General features: G+C 39.3%; 3 protein-coding genes across 3 annotated transcripts; 2 read left to right on the top strand and 1 right to left on the bottom strand.

The window, feature by feature from the left end:
- Positions 1-204: 204 nt before the first annotated feature.
- LOC131781016 (uncharacterized) lies at positions 205-1,776 on the bottom strand. Its single transcript, XM_059097657.2, has one exon. The coding sequence runs from the start codon at positions 1,424-1,426 to the stop codon at positions 353-355; it is 1,074 nt and encodes a 357-aa protein (XP_058953640.2). The 5' UTR covers positions 1,427-1,776; the 3' UTR covers positions 205-352.
- On the top strand, positions 1,545-4,547 carry LOC131781015 (tektin-1-like). Its single transcript, XM_059097656.2, has 5 exons — positions 1,545-2,022; positions 2,108-2,178; positions 2,534-2,677; positions 3,154-3,376; positions 3,822-4,547. The coding sequence occupies exons 1-5, from the start codon at positions 1,609-1,611 to the stop codon at positions 4,176-4,178; spliced, it is 1,209 nt and encodes a 402-aa protein (XP_058953639.2). The 5' UTR covers positions 1,545-1,608; the 3' UTR covers positions 4,179-4,547.
- A 3,316-nt stretch (positions 4,548-7,863) lies between these two features.
- On the top strand, positions 7,864-15,877 carry LOC131780989 (uncharacterized). The gene is made up of 3 exons (XM_066162312.1): positions 7,864-8,094; positions 10,450-13,395; positions 13,774-15,877. Exons 2-3 carry the CDS (start codon positions 10,487-10,489, stop codon positions 14,981-14,983), a joined length of 4,119 nt encoding a protein of 1,372 aa, XP_066018409.1. The 5' UTR covers positions 7,864-8,094; positions 10,450-10,486; the 3' UTR covers positions 14,984-15,877.
- Positions 15,878-18,130: the final 2,253 nt, after the last annotated feature.

The following is an 18,130-nucleotide window of genomic DNA, read 5'->3' as shown; positions in this document are numbered from 1 at the left end:
AAATCACCTTGTTATCCTCTTTTTGTCCTTAATTCCCCATATATCTTAATCAGAAACATTTGACTTCTGTAATCGCTACCCCTTTCCCTTCAGAAATGCTTCATCACTTTTCCAAATTTGTCAGCTGTATTAATAATTTTGAAATACCAACAGGTGCAAGAGGTTTCTTTTATTTGTACAAACACTCTTTGTCAAATTTTACAGTAAGGAAGACTTACAAGACACTAATTCAGACTGTAACCTATTAAATTATGGGCAGAAACTAAACTGCCAAAAGTTTGCACCCCCTGAGGTTTGTCAAAAGCCTATAAAATATTTTACATATAATAAGATTAGAGAGAACACTCAGACATTAAACTGTATCAGTTTGTATCAACCTAGAATACAAGACATGAGCAACACCTGAAACCAGGCTCATATTCACAAGTTCTAATATCACTTGCACAATGCTGTTCATGTCTTGTCCACCATCCCTGCTTCCCATCCAACTCAACAATAAAACCTGCATACACTCAGGGAAAAGTTCTTTGACAAGAATCGATGATGGGGGAAGATTATCAATTGAAGTTATATGCCTTTTTTTGAACTCGGTTACTCTTTCGCTGATTTCAAGCTGGAGTCTATTAAATTCATCACCAAGATATTTGCTAACTGCTACAAGTACCCTTGACAATCCAGTTTGTTTAGGAGTTGTTTGAACTTCATACTCCTTTAAAATTCTAATAATGGTGTCAAGAAGATCTTCAAAGTCGCAATGATCTGCTTCTTTCGAAATTCTCTCGATTTCTTTCATGTATCGCTTCCAGTTGGGTGTTGTAATGCATCCGTGATAAAAAGAACCTGATGCAGGCGAGTGAGAAATGTTGCCATCAGATTCCGTTATTTTAGTGGATGTGATTTCTGATGGGTTAACGTTTTTATCCGAGTAAGGCTGTCCAGTTGAATCTGTGTCACCTGGGCCTGCAGGGATTTCCACCTGTTGTTTGAGAGTATCTTGAAAGCTGAGTTCAATTTCTCTTTGCCTAAATGGCTTGTCTGTAAATCTTAACTTCCACGAGGCGCAGAGCTTTGTTAGGCATTCTAGTTGTTCCTCGCGATTGTAATACTCAAAGCAAACTCTGAAAAGGCCTTGAATTGAGTAGAACCAAACGCCACGAGCAGAGCCATGGATGCCATGCAATCGAAGAGAATTGGGGAAGTTAACTTTAACAGCTAGGCTTTGCTTGGAAAACTTCGCATGCATCCTTGGTAAGTTAGATACAGCGATAGAACACCCAGATAGCACATCAGCCCCAAGAAATAAAGGAATGTTATCTTTTTTCTCTTGTGAATTTGAAATCGTGTCGTCTGTCGTTGCCCATTCCAAAAACCGTAATTTTCTTTCACCAATCTGAACCACACTCATATGGATAGAATCGTCCGCCATCTTAATTTAAGATGTATTACCGCTGACAGTTCTTCTTAGCAACAATCGGCTCAAATTTGTAATGACCCACCTGATCAGCTGTTGCTTAGGAACGTCGGCTTGTTTTCCAGGACTTCCCGCAACAAGAATTACAAATCAAGTTTACTCCATTGAAGACGGACATTTTGAGAAAAGGAAGCAAGATGGCCAGGTTAGTACAGCCTCCACCGAAGTACACTCCCGAAGAATGGCACGCTTCGAACCATCTTCAATATTTCAATGCTGAACGGGAACGCGCTGCAGCAGAAAGGCTTCGAGATGAAAGCTTTCGACTCGCTCATGAAACCGAAGTTCGTACGACACAAACTCAAATGGACGTCAATAAGAAGCTTGAACAGCGAATCACTGATATAGGTTTTTGGAAATCAGAGTTAGATCAGAAGCAGGAAGAAACAGAAGACGAAATCTCCACCTTACTTCAGTTCAAAGCCCGAGTAGAGAAAGCTTTGGCAGATACAGAACTCCCTCTTATGATCGCTCAACAATGTCTGGTCAACCGCGAAAGGCGAATGAAAGTTGATCTCGTCCACGACAATGTGGAAATGCAACTTCAAAAGGTAATAAAGCGATTTTGCGTTTCATATTTAACCAATTTCTCAAAATATTCGATGAATGGTTTTTTAATGCGATCGATTTTTGTAGGAGGTGGAGGTTATTGAAGGAGTGCAAGCCCTGTTACAGAGAACTCTTGAACAAGCAACTGAGCAAATAAGGCAAGTCCGCCAATGGTTATTCTTTGTACATATCTAGATCGTAGATTTTCTGTTGAAATCGCTTATAAAAAAATTACTCTAAAATAGTAATAATATCATCGTGAATTTGCAAGAATGCGGTCTGTCAACAGCAGATGATTAATCTTGTGAATCTCGAGGCTATCACATACCAATATTTTATATCCTTTTATTAGCCGAACATGTTAGCTTAGATGGTCATCTTTTTCTTCCTACATAAATACAAAACTGAAAGACTTTAAGAACTACGTACGGATGTCAACAACCATTAATCATTCCATCAAAAGTACCACTTATTTTAAAATAGTTATTATAATTACCTTCCATGAAATTACAGGCTTTTAAGATCAGCCAAATACTACTTGGACAAAGACAGGAAAGACAAGTTCCAAGCCAATAATATTGACAACAAGTGTGCATCTCTAGAAAATACTTCAGCTGGGCTGCGCTTTGCCAAAGATGCTGTTAAGGTGGAGAAAAAGTAAGTGAGTTGATTTTGTAATAGCTTTCCTCATGCTTTTAAACTCAGAGAAAATTTGTTATCAATCTTAATGAATGAAAATGGACCTTTTCAATTAAATTAATGGCAAACTGCAGACCGATTCCTTGTGAAAACTTTTTTGAGTTTGTAGGGATCAAGGACAATTTACCAAAATTAAAACAAGTGAAATTTTTACTCTGCACATACTCACATGTAGTAGAAAAACAGTGCTTTGATTTCACAGTTTTTGCCAGGACAGGAAAAAAAAAGTTAAGTATTGTAAAGATTGGTGTCTTTCACTACTTCATTTCAACATTCGCCTTAAATCCCTGTCCCTTTCACAAAGAGATCTGCCTTATAAGCTAAACAAATGTGATCAAATTGTAATGTAGAGGTATAAAATCCACATCGTTCATAATAGCTGGTGATCTTAGCTTCTTGTTTTCTTATCGAAGCTTATGCAATCTTGTTTTCAGCTCTGTAACTCCTGATGAATGGGAAGATTTTTCCAACAAGAATGTTCTTAAGGCAGAACGCGAGAAAAATTCTTCCATTAATCTGCGTAGCATCATAGATGGTATACTTATGCAGACCTTAAGTGACCTTCAAGCCCAATGCCAAGCTGTTAACCTGGCATTCCAGAAGCGAATTGAAGAAACTGTGGAAGCAAAAACAAAGTTAGAAAAACATTTAGCCCAGGTGAGTTATAGTGACCTTAACAACTTAAATTCCTTCACAACTGATTACTTCAATGTCTCAAGAGATATAAGAATCTAAATAAAATCAAATCAAACATCAAGTAACAATTATTGCTTGGCAAAGTTCTACCAATTGACAGTAAAATGATGATGATGTATATTTGTTGTTATAAATAATCCTTATTACATCATAATGATTTTTAATAACTAGGCTTTTTGGCAAAATATATCAGTAGAAATTATATCTGATTCATTAACCCCAAATATCTTTAAATTATCCAGAAAACAGGTGATGAGAATAGTCAGACCTATCAGCTAGAAGTTATCTTGATCAAACACCAAATTCTTACCACTAATTTACAAGGAAATATGTAGTGACCAGGGAGGAGAATTAACAATTAGATAGTGGGAGTAAAACAGTTGACTTAACTTTTTTATTTTCTTAGGTGATGGAAGAAATAGCTGCCATGGAGCAAAACATTGAAATGCTCAAAAGAGCTATTGCTGATAAAGAGGCTCCAATGAAGGTTTCTCAGACGCGACTGGAGAACAGAACCTTTAGGCCAAATGTAGAGCTTTGCCGAGACCGTGTACAGTATCGGCTGATAGAGGAAGTATTTGAGATCTCTACCAACGTTGAGCGACTGCGGGAAAAACTGGCTGATGCAGAAGCATCCCTCAAAGGACTGATCAGGAAGCAACTTTCTTTGGAAGAAGATATTGAAGTGAAAGCAAACAGTCTTTTTATTGACAGAGATCAGTGTATGGAGTTACGCAAACAGATCAACCATGTACCTCATTGAAAGGCCTATTTTAGGAGACATGCCTCCACAACTCAAACATTTTGAGATGTATCAATATTACAGATTAGAAAAAGTATCTGTTAGTGTTCTAACAGTTTTTTTTTTATTATTATCTTGAGAATCTTCCAAAAATGGAACTGTCTAAGCCATTTTTTTAAGTTGTTGTTACTTGTAGATTTTTATCACTTTTTTCCACTGGCACCCTGACATCTCTGAGCATTAAACACAAACTTTCAGCTGAAAAAATGGTAATTCTGAAAAGTGATTTTAGTTTTACTTCGTTAAATACTGGTTAATTTCAAATGCTTATTTTAATGTAAATACAATGATGCTATGTTACAGCAGAAGCTGTTTAGCAATCAAACACAACGTTTCATTGTATTGTCCTCAGTCGTTTCTCAGTTCGTCTTACTTAATCGATGAATGTCGATGGTGCGTGAACTTCAATTTCTTTTCTTTTCTTGCTACATTAATTGTTCATGGGAAAAACTATTGGCTTCCTGTTATTTCAGTATAGACTAGTCAAAACTCATCTAGAGATACTGTGGGGTTATATTTGTTGATGCTTGACGAAGGAAGTACACAGCGAAGGTGTATATATCGGATGTTATGGCTACAGCAACTGTAATCGCCAACCTGAAGTCATTAAGTTTCCAAAATGAGCGCAATTCCGCACAATTTATGGGTTTAAGAACGGTAAGCCTCATTGACCAGTCGCCAAAGTATAAAAAAAATCGCATAAATTACCGATTTATCGTATTCTCATCAGAATTTTATTTCTAAAACGATGTCACACCGATTTAGTCACAATAATCTTGGTACCGTCCTTAGTTCCCTCGGTGACCAGCAGCAGGCAGTAGTGATATGAATTTGCACTGATCATTCGTCTGAAAAAGCTCGGACCTGAACATGTTGATGCAGCAACTGAATTTAATAATCTGGGTTCTGTCTATCATTCCCTTGGTGACCTTCAACGCGCATGAGTGTTGTAACGGTACATTGACAGGCCGTCTGAAAAAAGATCAGACCTGATCATGTCCATGTGGTAACAACGTACAATGATATACGCCTTGTACATTGCGACCTGGGTGATTTACAAGAAGCGGTAGAGCCATCATGATCGTGCTTTGACCATTCTAACAAAACAACTCGGACAGGAAAATATTGAAGTGACAACTACCTATCATAACCTGGGTTGTATACACCAAGCGATCGTTGACCTTATACAAGTAAAGGAGTGCAGTGAACGAGCACTCGACATTCGTCTCAAAAGTGAGGGTCTTTCGCAAGTTGATGTCGCAACTATCTACAACAAACTGGGTGATGTTCATCACGACATGGGCGGACTGCAGCAAGCACAGGACTGTTACGATAAGGCTTTGAGGATTTTTTCAACCATGTATTTCTACCTCTTCGCTTTTGTCTCGCGCTGACGCTGCTTGTTTCAACGTTTTCGCTCAAAGAATGCTCGACATTGTCACGCAACAGAACTTTGCGTGTCCACACGAAATCGCGTGAGCCGTTAAATTCTTGATGTCACGCATACTTGGATCACGCAAACTTTGTTTAAAATGTTGTGGTTCACACTTTCAAAACAAGCTTTCACAAGCTTTAGTGGTAATGGCTTCTAATAAGTTTTAATTATAAACGGCCCAACATACATTTAGAACAGGCTTTTAATGAATGAGTTGTCAGTAATCGGATCCTTGCGTTTGCGCAAAAATTTCTGGATCGCTACTAGGCAAACATTGCAAGCTGCTGTTCGACGTCCAAAAAAACCGATTTTGGAGAGGGATCAATGCTTTTTCGCCGTGGTTTTACTATAAATGTATAAAGACAAAGTTAATTCGAGGGAAGTGTAAATTTTGGTTGGTATTTCCACGAAATATGTCATAAAATATACCGATGAACGTCTATCCTTGCCTGAGGCTTATTGTCAAAATCGTCATCGTGTAATGGTAGCAACATTTTACAAAATTAGCCATAAATCGTTAGGAAATTACTCGTTTAATCATTTTCAGTTGTGTTTATGTGTGTACAGCCTATTCTCATACTTGTTGACTTATTAAATAAACAAATTACGACATTTTAAAATATACCTCTTCAAAGGAGAGAAGTCGTTGACAGCGGTGATGGAAATTGTTTTCACCGAGCCGCTGCTCTTCGGAAGGACGAAATGAGCGGTTAAAAACATGAGGAAATTCCCAAGTCAAGTGATAGTTTGTTTTGAGAATAATCCAAAGATTTTTGAGCAGCCACTTTTCTCCTCGACCTCCTTGGACGATCTTGTCAGGAAAAGCAAGATCACGGGAACTCTGAACATATATTCAGTTGCGCATCGCTCCTTAATTAAGCAACTCGTTTGTACCTACTCATTGTCGCAGAAGGAAGGGTTTAGTTTTGAGTCGATTATCAACGCTGGTTCGTTCTCATTGATCACAACAGAGAAGCAAGGTATATGTGGGTGTTTAATCACTTCAATGTATCACGATAATATTTAACAATATATATCTCGAGGTAGCTGTTGTAGCGCTCTTTTTATCACCAAGGCAAGAAAAAAGCTAGAAGTAGACCTAACACATGTCAAAAGGCTGTACTGATTTATTTTCTGGTGATTTATAGCTAATATTTCCGAATTTCGAGACCATTAAGCGAAGTCAATTTCAAAATAAACCTTGTGCATGGAGAAATGTCAATCGGTTTTTCTTACCACATATTTGAAGGTTTTCCTGACAAAAACTTACGCTTTTCTTGTATAAACATTATCCAAATCTATTTCTAATAAAACAGCGGCGAAAAAGTGATAATCTCTCTCCAAAATCGTTTTTTTTTTTGGACGTCGAAACGACCTCTCGCCATACATTTGTTTTTAGCGAGTTGCATGTTTGCCAGGTGGCGATCCCAGAAATCTTTGCGCAAACACAACGCTCTGATTGCCGTCAATTTATTGATAATCATACGTCATATGACTTGACTGTCTCCCGCTTTCATTTTCGACTGTGGATGATTCGAGACAGGAACCTTTACTCTTTACTGTTGTGATAGCATAACAACTTTGCTGTGCATCTCCGAAATATTTCGACACAGTAAGTATGATAAATATCATTGATTCACGTTGTATGACCGAAATAACATTCACATTTCTCTTATTCTATCTTGACAAAACATGACACTATCGACATGGCTGATCCTAACAGTATGCAGAACGCGTGTCGTAATAGACCTCGTCCACCGTAGAGTCACTGTGGCTCAGTGGTAGAGCATCAGAGCGCGGAATCCGAAAGGTCTGTCCATTGTAAAAGTTCATTTCAAGCCAATGACCAATCTGGAACTTCCAAATGCGCTCGCTCACGATGCAAAACTTGTCCTTTCATTCATAACGTAGAGGAAATATCGGGACCCAAGAGATCTATTAAGATCACTGATCACTTTACGTATTCCTCCGCCAATGTCATTTACTGCGTAACTTGCACTTATTGCGATACGTTTTACATTTGTCCATCATTTACATTCCATCGATTAACATTGCCCTTAAAATTTTTTTGGCGCATACCGCCAAATGTGCTTTAGTAGTTCTCATTGTTGAGGAGATTAGGTTGAGTTCTATTAAGTGTCAGTCTAGTAAAGGTCTTATGTATCCTGAGAGTATTGTGAACCATTCCGCATTGCAGTTTTCTCCTATTTATTTCACTGAGAGCGTAAGACCACATAGGCAAAGATTTAGCCATGAGCCGAGGCGAGGAAGAGAGAAACTCAAAGGGGCTTTCTCCCCGCGGCTGTTGCCGTTCTTAGCTTCCTTATTCATTGTTATATTTATAGCGAATAGTTGATGCCTGAATTCAGTCAGATTTCCTGGTAACGAAAGACGCGGGGAGACGAGAGATTCAAAGATAGATGATGGAAACCTACAATGCAGGTTTGAATTTTGAATCAAAGGTTTTGAGTCATAAGTTTACTAAATTGTACAACATTCATCCGATTGGAACATTCTCGAACACGAAATCCGATCCAGGGTGGACTCTATTGTGTAAACTTGATTTACTTGTTTATTTCTTTACCAAAGATTTCCGGTTGAGTCTATGTTTTTGGTTTGATTGTTCTCATTACGTCGTTATCCTAGTCAAAGCGACGTAAAACCCTCCGTATTCCATTACAAAAATAATAAAATCAACAATATATTATTTATCTGCTTATCTACTGATAGCAAACGAGTGTTTATCTTGAGAATTCAACTGTGCCCGTGAATTTCCACTTGTTAAACCTGTGCCATTAATTACCAGTTAAATACGCTTAACTGCTCCAACACTCTTTGTCCTTGTCACAACCACTATTAAAACGTACACGGAACAGCAGAGGCAAGCTTGAACTTCTCCCCTTTAAGCTTTATGCCGGAACTGATAATCGCAAAGCTATATCATATAGATCAGTATGATATTAAAACTAGATAGTATCTTTCGGGAAATTCAAAGGATTTTCACACCTTGTAGGCGGGTATAGGAGGGACTTCAATAGAATTTTTTGAACTGACTTCAAATTGCAACTACGTATTTGCGCTTAGTTATCCCAACACTGCCCTGACTGACATAATCACCGCGCACTCACCGGGCATGACTGTTTGGCGCAAGCCCTATTTTTCCGGTGCCGGGTACCGGGTAGGCCCTTCTCGAATATGCATTTTGACCGGCATAATTTGGCTCAATGAGCAATTTTTTTTTACACTTTTTATAAAATAAAAAAAAATTACAGCATAATTTAGCATATTCTGCCAATTTCACCTACATTTTTTTCCTTTCCAGTGGGCTTTTTTCAAACTTGCTCTTTTACAATCTCGCTACTTACTTTTGCATATCAGCCCATCCATTGTTGATTTTTCTTTTGCTTTGCCTTTAATTGTTTTTTCACAAAGGAACCCTTACAAATCCTAATAAGAAGTTAAGAAACAAACGTTTTATTCAGTGTGATAATTTTTATCAAAGGTTCGAGGTGAAAAAAGGGAAGGGGTGGGTAAGGCAGTTGTTTGGTGTATCTAATCTCCCTATAATCACGAAAAACAACTTGTCATACCTCAAGTACGAGTAAGAAAATAACATTAGCCAAAATTCTGCAAAATCTAGCAATGTGCCTCAATCAAGTGCGCTTACGTTGTGGTAACTCCGAGTTATACCGTATAACAAGTCACCAATCAAGTTTGAGTCAACCTAATTTTTTTCCCTTTTTATAAAATCATATCGATAGAAAACACACTTTTAATGTAGCTTTTAAAAAAAAGAGCTAATCAAAGCAAAAAAAAAACAAAGCCGTGCACTTAGTAGGTTGTTTACTCGGGTGAAATTTTTCTGAATTCCCGCATCATCAATTGTTACTTCAGCGGTGTTACTGTGTTACAAATTGTCGCGAAGGTTACAAAACATTTCAAGGGCCGTTATTGTCCGATAAGACATGTTAGAACCCTTGTGACAACTTCATTTGATGCTCACTACGAAAAAAATGGACTCGTGTTATTTTCAACGTCTTTTTTCGCAGAATATATCATGCCTTATATATTCCGCACATTATGTAACGATGTCTCGACAACTTAACGATGCTTCGAAAATCTTGAAAAGTGAAGCCTGTATTTCACGAGTAAAACAAGAAAAGTAGGACAAGATCATTCTGGTGAAACAAACGTCTTAGAGGAAAACTATATCTGTTCTTCACAATTTCGGCCTGGGTGGGAGAGAATCAATTAATTTGTAGTGCTGTTTTTGAGTGGGAGCCCTGTGAATGCAACAAAATAGCGGTGGAGTGCGAGAAATGTTGCGATTCTTTTTCCTAAGCCGAGTCAGTTTAGAACGTTTGCCGTTGAATTGGGACTTGTGCCTCAGGTTTGTGTAATCATTGAGGAGAACTCGTAGATGCCTGAGAATTTTTACTTCTTTGATTGCAGCTATGAACCAGTGCAGGATCAACCCTCCCAAGCGAATGTAAAAAACCTCAAAACTAGGTGCTCTTGTATCCTTGCTTCATTATTTCGACACAGAAAAAATTGAAACCTAACATCTAAGAAAGAGAAAAAGTTAAGTTGACTCGTGATATGGTTTAACTAGGTAACTCTCATTGTTCGGACGTAAGCCACATATTAGCAGTGAGCATCACTGCTGTAAAATTAAACGGAACACTGACTCTCATTCTATAAAAGGCAAGAGTACTCGACTTGTTTAGCTCAGTTTAAGACAAAACAACTCAAAGGGCATTTTGCGTTTTTTTCAAATTTTGTTTTCTTTTTTCAAAGGACAGTCACTGAACTTAAGAAATTGTTCGAAGTGAGTATGGCCTCTTCAGTGAAATACAGTGAAAAGCAACTAAACTACTTCAGGATTTGTCACGTTACCACTGACATCTTGACCGAAGGACTGCGAGAAATCTTCAAACAAGAATGGGACAATCTCTACAAGACCAAGTTAGGAGAATGGAAAGATGATCCCAAAAATGGATCGGACTTCAGGAATGGCGAATCGCTACGGAACCAAAAGAGGCATGCACGTCTCTTAACGACCATGATTAAAGGCAATAGAGCTGAGTGGGATTGCACCATGCTGTTTTATGCCATTCTTTTTTCCGATTGCATCCATAGTCTCGATCCAGTCGTCTGGTCAAATGTGGATAAACTCAGGCTGTTTCGGAACGAAGAGTTCGCTCATATCGCACAAGGTCACCTCTCAGATGTAGAGTTTCAAAAGGCCATTAGCAAAGTGGAAAATGCATTTTTAGCTCTCGGTCTTTCCACTGTGGAAATTCAAGACGTGAAAACTCAAATATGTTTTCCCACAGAGCAGCTGAGACATGTTTTGAAGAAGGTGGACGACCTCAAGCAGGAAGTTCAGGAAAAAGAAAAAGAAGTTCAGGAAAAAGAGAGAGAAGTTCGGGACAAAGACAAAAATCTTCAAGAAAAAGAGAAAGCAATTCAGGAAAACAACAAGAAATTGCAGGAAAAAGGAAAGGAACTTCAGCAAAAAGAACAACAAAGGAAAACCCTTGAAGAACAGTTAAACAGCGAGGCTTCTTCATTTTGCATTCTTCCTCCTAAGCCTTCTCATGATGTCGCAAATCGAGATTCCGATGTATCTAAGATAATTGAACAGTTAAAAGCGCTGAAAAATTCTACGGGATTAAGTTACTTGTACTTATCTGGAAATCCTGGAAGTGGTAAATCGCAGATTGCCTCACTTGTAGCCAACAATTTCTTTGACGAGGTCAAAGGAAGTACATCGTTTGTAATGACACTAAATGCTGAAAACTCTAAAACACTTATGGAATCGTACGCCACTTTCGCTCGACATCTGAAGTGCCCAGAATACGCTGTTACTAACACACTTATCTCCAAAGATTTGAGTATTGATGAGAAGATCAGAAGTCTAAGGACACTGATCAGCACGAAAATCGAGCTGTACTCATCGTGGCTACTGATAGTTGATAACGTCACCGACATGTCTCATCTGGATGGTAATTTACCTGATCCAGGAAATGGGCAGTGCGCAAAGGGCCAGTTGTTGATAACAACACAGGACACCGCGTCTATCCCGCCGTCAGGCTCATTTATTCAACACATCCCAGTCAGCAAAGGTATGGAGCCTCATGAAGCCGGCTCTCTGTTGGAAATGCTTTCTGGTTTTAATGACCCAGAAATGGAAAAAGAGGTTGCTCGTGTATTAGACTACCAACCACTTGCCCTGGCAAGCGCTGCCACCTATGTGAGAGAAGTAAGAAACAACAAATTAACTCCCAATTTTAGCTGGGATGACTTTCTGAAAAAATTGGACCAAGGTAAGAGAAGTACAACAGAAGCCATGCTCGCTGGAAGTAACCCAAGTTACAAAAACTCCATGACTGTAGCTACAACACTTGCTGTAAAGAAGGCGATCGCTACGGATAAAGTTTTAGAGCACACTTTTCATTTGCTTTCTGTCTGTGCACCACGCCCTTTGGATCTAGAGATTGTTGTAAATTATCTTAAGAAAGTGAAAGAAGAGCGTAGAGATCCTGAGATACTTGCTACGAAAATTTGCAAATGTTCTTTGCTGTTATTTGAAAAAGATGACAGTGACGTCTACATTCGAGTGCATCAGGTTGTTCATGAGGTCATCAATACTGTTATGAAAACCTTGGCCAAAAACAAAGAGCTTGAAGCCGTTGATGGGGCCATTCTGTCGTTTTACCAAGTTATAGGTCATATCCTGGTTGAGGATGACTCGCATACTCTTATCAGAAGCAAGAAGATTGTTCCTCACTTAGTCACATTGAGTGAGATAATCGATGCTCTATTTTCTGAAGAGGGTATATCCGACGCTATCAAAGCCGGATCATCCACTCCCTATGACTACCGAAACTATTTCAAAACTCTTGGTAAAACCTGCAAGAAACACTGTGAATTCCGATCAGCATTAATGTACTTCAACACGATGTTGCGATTAACTCAGTGTGACGAGGTGTTTGGTGACAAAGACGTTATAAACGCATACAGTTTCATAGGTACTGTGCACCATTCCCTTGGTGACCTGCAACAGGCAAAAGAATGTTATGATCGTGCATTGGCCATTCTTCTGAAAAGGCTCGGACCTGAACATGTCGATGTGGCAAGCAGTTACAATAATCTTGGTACTTTGCATCATGATCTTGGTGACCTGCAACAGGCAAAAGAATGTCATGATCGTGCACTGGCCATTCGTCTGAAAAGGCTCGGACCTGAACATGTCGATGTGGCAGTTTGTTACAATAATCTTGGTTCTGTGTACCGTGTCCTTGGTGACCTGCAACAGGCAAAAGAATGTCATGATCTTGCACTGGCCATTCGTCTGAAAAGGCTCGGACCTGAACATGTCGATGTGGCAAACAGTTACAATAATCTTGGTTCTGTGTACCGTGTCCTTGGTGACCTGCAACAGGCAAAAGAATGTTATGATCGTGCATTGGCCATTCGTCTGAAAAGGCTCGGACCTGAACATGTCGATGTGGCACTTTGTTACAATAATCTTGGTACTTTGCATCATGATCTTGGTGACCTGCAACAGGCAAAAGAATGTCATGATCGTGCACTGGCCATTCGTCTGAAAAGGCTCGGACCTGAACATGTCGATGTGGCAGTTTGTTACAATAATCTTGGTACTTTGCATCATGATCTTGGTGACCTGCAACAGGCAAAAGAATGTCATGATCGTGCACTGGCCATTCGTCTGAAAAGGCTCGGACCTGAACATGTCGATGTGGCAGTTTGTTACAATAATCTTGGTACTTTGCATCATGATCTTGGTGACCTGCAACAGGCAAAAGAATGTCATGATCGTGCACTGGCCATTCGTCTGAAAAGGCTCGGACCTGAACATGTCGATGTGGCAGTTTGTTACAATAATCTTGGTTCTGTGTACCGTGTCCTTGGTGACCTGCAACAGGCAAAAGAATGTAATGATCTTGCACTGGCCATTCGTCTGAAAAGGCTCGGACCTGAACATGTCGATGTGGCAGTTTGTTACAATAATCTTGGTTATGTGTACCGTGTCCTTGGTGACCTGCAACAGGCAAAAGAATGTCATGATCTTGCACTGGCCATTCGTCTGAAAAGGCTCGGACCTGAACATGTCGATGTGGCAAACAGTTACAATAATCTTGGTTCTGTGTACCGTGTCCTTGGTGACCTGCAACAGGCAAAAGAATGTTATGATCGTGCATTGGCCATTCGTCTGAAAAGGCTCGGACCTGAACATGTCGATGTGGCACTTTGTTACAATAATCTTGGTACTTTGCATCATGATCTTGGTGACCTGCAACAGGCAAAAGAATGTCATGATCGTGCACTGGCCATTCGTCTGAAAAGGCTCGGACCTGAACATGTCGATGTGGCAAGGAGTTACAATAATCTTGGTACTTTGCATCATGCTCTTGGTGACCTGCAACAGGCAAAAGAATGTCATGATCGTGCACTGGCCATTCGTCTGAAAAGGCTCGGACCTGAACATGTCGATGTGGCAAGCAGTTACAATAATCTTGGTTCTATGTACCGTGTCCTTGGTGACCTGCAACAGGCAAAAGAATGTCATGATCTTGCACTGGCCATTCGTCTGAAAAGGCTCGGACCTGAACATGTCGATGTGGCAGTTTGTTACAATAACCTTGGTACTTTGCATCATGATCTTGGTGACCTGCAACAGGCAAAAGAATGTCATGATCGTGCACTGGCCATTCGTCTGAAAAGGCTCGGACCTGAACATGTCGATGTGGCAAGCAGTTACAATAATCTTGGTACTTTGCATCATGATCTTGGTGACCTGCAACAGGCAAAAGAATGTCATGATCGTGCACTGGCCATTCGTCTGAAAAGGCTCGGACCTGAACATGTCGATGTGGCAGTTTGTTACAATAATCTTGGTACTTTGCATCATGATCTTGGTGACCTGCAACAGGCAAAAGAATGTCATGATCGTGCACTGGCCATTCGTCTGAAAAGGCTCGGACCTGAACATGTCGATGTGGCAAGCAGTTACAATAATCTTGGTACTTTGCATCATGATCTTGGTGACCTGCAACAGGCAAAAGAATGTCATGATCGTGCACTGGCCATTCGTCTGAAAAGGCTCGGACCTGAACATGTCGATGTGGCAGTTTGTTACAATAATCTTGGTACTTTGCATCATGATCTTGGTGACCTGCAACAGGCAAAAGAATGTCATGATCGTGCACTGGCCATTCGTCTGAAAAGGCTCGGACCTCAACATATCGATGTGGGAGCCATGCAGAATAACTTAATGATAGTTCAACGAGAAAGGGAGATTTGACGGACGTCCACCATATCTCACAGAGTCTGTTGTATGATATTCTGAGTTAACTAAGAATTTTGAATATAAACTCAAAAGTGTTGAAAATGATACTTCTATAACATCAATTTTTCCAAGAAAACTTGATTTGTTGGAGAATTAGATACCCTGGAAAAAGGAGAATTCCACAAGTGCCAAAACTAAGAGGAAGTGCTTCAAACTGTTTTACCTCATCCGTCTCGTCAGATATCTTATATTTCGTTAGGACAGTTTTTAAATTTTGCACAATTAATGAAAATAGAAATAGTTGAAATAGTTTGTAAACCCTTTTGAGTATATCGGTCTTCCTTTAAAACACGTGTCCCCTTCTCAGTTATTTTGTAATATACTAAGGCAAGTGTTGAAGGTTTAACTGATCCAAATTTTTCTGAAAGAGGAGAGGGCATTTATCATGAAATTGTCCTAAATCGTTTACTAAAAAAAATGTTTGAAAGTGGTTACAATTACATCGCGAATACCAACGTGAATTTGGAAAAACAAAAGTAATCATTCGTTGCAAGAGAATATTCTCTTGTTCGATTTTCGAAGACAATCCGGTCTGATTGTCGAAGAAAATCCAGTTTTACTATGCTCCTCTCTGCGATTGGCCAAGAAACTAGCGTCACCTCCTCAACCAATCAGATGAAAAAAAGAGTCGCGTTGCTCGTGTTTTCCCGTCACTCAGTCTTCGTGTTTCTTCAAGTTAATTCCCGTTTTTACTGGGATACCTGTGGTAGCCCAGTCATAAAATGCCTTTGTTTTTTTGCCTTTTTTTTCCCCCCGCCACAAAATGGAGAAATGGCGCAATAGTACCCAGTGGTCATTGGGCCCTCAACACCGTGACATCTAATTGTGATCCAATTGGGTGTTCACATGCTGATCACGCGTGTTATCTTGATGATGATTGACGTCGTCATGCACAGACAGGGCCGGGTCACACGACGAATCACGAGATTTTTGCTTATAAAACTCTTTTGTCAGTCGTTTTGTATTTCAACGTATTTGGATTGCGATCTCCTAGAGCATTATGGCGGAAACGCTCAAAATACTTACAGACGCATATACAAGTCGTATTATTCGCGGCTAATCCACACTAAAAGATGTTATTGAGCTGTAATTTTGGAACGGATTGAGACGCGAACGCTTGAAAGCCATGAAAGCCTTGAATGCCTTGTATGCCAAGTATGCCAATGTCTTAGTTGAAAAACGTTCACTTGTTGTAAAAAGCAAAATCTGAAATCTGAAACCAAACTGCATATGCTCTATGTAATCTATTGAACGACACTACTACCGTGAGACTGAAGAACATAACTATAATGGATGCAAACAGCTTGTGAAGAAAGACCCCATGTTGGATTCACTTGATGGCAAGGAACGTAGCTACGATAACAGTACGAATGGTATTAATTTCATGATCAGAAAGGTGAATCTTATGTTTGTTTTCATTGTAGTTGTATGGATATTCTTTTTTAATAAATACGTGATCCAAAACCCCGTGTTTTTTTGTGTATAATGTTATTATGTTAAGAATTGTTTACGCAATTGTCTTGTCACAGGCAGCCCAAGCTCACGTCTCAAGAAAAAGCCAACGATTAATTCATGAACGCGTCACGCGTTGTGTGACTCGGTGTTAAGTTAGGAGAGGAACCGTTGGAAATTTGAACACGTTATAAAGAATAGTATAGGGAACGAAGTACGGTCGATCTAAAACGATAAATATTTCGAAATATGAACATTTTTCTCGTAAAATCAATAAAACTTACTCATACCCTGTGTATCCGTTGTAGTTTCTGGCGATTTCTGCCGTTTTAAGCTCGCTTTACCATCACTACTGTTATTCACGACATCTACTTTTATTACGTTGGTAAAATCTGTACAGACATCACACCAACCAACTCGCGTGCAAAGTAAGAAGACTATATTGAAGGCTTGAAACAATATTGCGATCGATTTTCATCAAGAAATCGGCCAGGAATATTACACAATAGTGCAAATAATCGTGAAGGCTGATCGCAGAAAAGCGATTGCGTGACGCTCGGTAAACTGTAAGATGACATGTTATTATATACCAGACGTAAAAACTCTTCAGATTCTTTGTCTGCATTTTGTACCCACTCTGCAGTCTGCAGTCTATATTTTGTATCCGGTCTGCAGTCTGCTGTCTGAATTTTGTACTAACAGGTATCCGTGGCACCAATACAGTTTATTTTTGGTTACATTTATTCGCAACACAACACACATAATCTACCACAAAATACCTGTGAGTGAGGTAATTCGACATTTTCGTTTTTTCCCGCATTAATATTCTTCTCTCCTTTTGTAAGAATGTAGACATCACTCACAATGTTTCAAGTGATCAACCCACCCTACAAAAAAAATAACTCTTGCATGCATAGCATGCCTATTTTTTGAAATAGGTGTATGCCCTTGGCCAGACTTGAGCGCACTATTTCAGTATACTAGTCCGACACCCGTATTATCACTACACTTGATTCCAAGGATCCAGTACCGTCCAGGTATCCCAGTTACCCTGCTCACAGGGTCTAGTTTGGTTTTTTTTAAGCCCCGATTACAAGCGTAACAAAAATGCAGGAAATGTAAACACGTGAATAAACGTATTAGTTGTAATTGTACATATTAACTTCATATATTTAAAGATCCTGAGTGGAATTGATGAGTGCTGTGAAATTTTTTTGAAATGAGTAGACTGTGCCGATACTTTTTTGTATCTGAGATCAAACTATTTCATGAAAAGTTTTTCTTACTTTTCCTTTAAGAAAATTCAAACTCTTACCGTAAATAGATCAGTCAGCTGGTGAAAATAGAATGTAAACTTTCCAGGTAATATGAAATTAAAATTATTCGTTTTTCCTTCGACAACTAATTGCCAAGGAATGGTGACAACTTATTCCACACTGCAGGATAAAAAGCCGATTATTGCCGGAAAATTAATTAGTATTAGTTATACCAATGCAGCAAATGCAAGGGGCTAGGGGAAACACAAAACCGTGCACTGTATCGGCTGATAGAAGAAGTATTTGAGATCTCTACCAACAATGAGTGACTGCGGGAAAAACTGAAGATGTTGAAGTGAAAGCAAGCAGTGTTTTTATTGACAGAGACCATTGT

This window comes from Pocillopora verrucosa, chromosome 2, assembly GCF_036669915.1.
Source record: "Pocillopora verrucosa isolate sample1 chromosome 2, ASM3666991v2, whole genome shotgun sequence".
Classification (NCBI taxonomy): domain Eukaryota; kingdom Metazoa; phylum Cnidaria; class Anthozoa; order Scleractinia; family Pocilloporidae; genus Pocillopora; species Pocillopora verrucosa.
The sequence above is the reverse complement of the archived record's forward strand: the minus strand, read 5'-3'. Positions and strand labels throughout refer to the sequence as shown.

Bases quoted from the DNA above. Each gene is read 5' to 3' on its own strand.
- LOC131781016 (XM_059097657.2), bottom strand. From the start codon at position 1,426: ATGGCGGACGATTCTATCCATATGAGTGTGGTTCAGATTGGTGAAAGA.
- LOC131781015 (XM_059097656.2), top strand. From the start codon at position 1,609: ATGGCCAGGTTAGTACAGCCTCCACCGAAGTACACTCCCGAAGAATGG. The intron at 2,179-2,533 runs GCAAGTCCGCCA...ATGAAATTACAG, and splicing joins CAAGCAACTGAGCAAATAAG to GCTTTTAAGATCAGCCAAAT. The intron at 3,377-3,821 runs GTGAGTTATAGT...TTATTTTCTTAG, and splicing joins TAGAAAAACATTTAGCCCAG to GTGATGGAAGAAATAGCTGC.
- LOC131780989 (XM_066162312.1), top strand. From the start codon at position 10,487: ATGGCCTCTTCAGTGAAATACAGTGAAAAGCAACTAAACTACTTCAGG. The intron at 13,396-13,773 runs GCTCGGACCTGA...TCGTCTGAAAAG, and splicing joins CTGGCCATTCGTCTGAAAAG to GCTCGGACCTGAACATGTCG.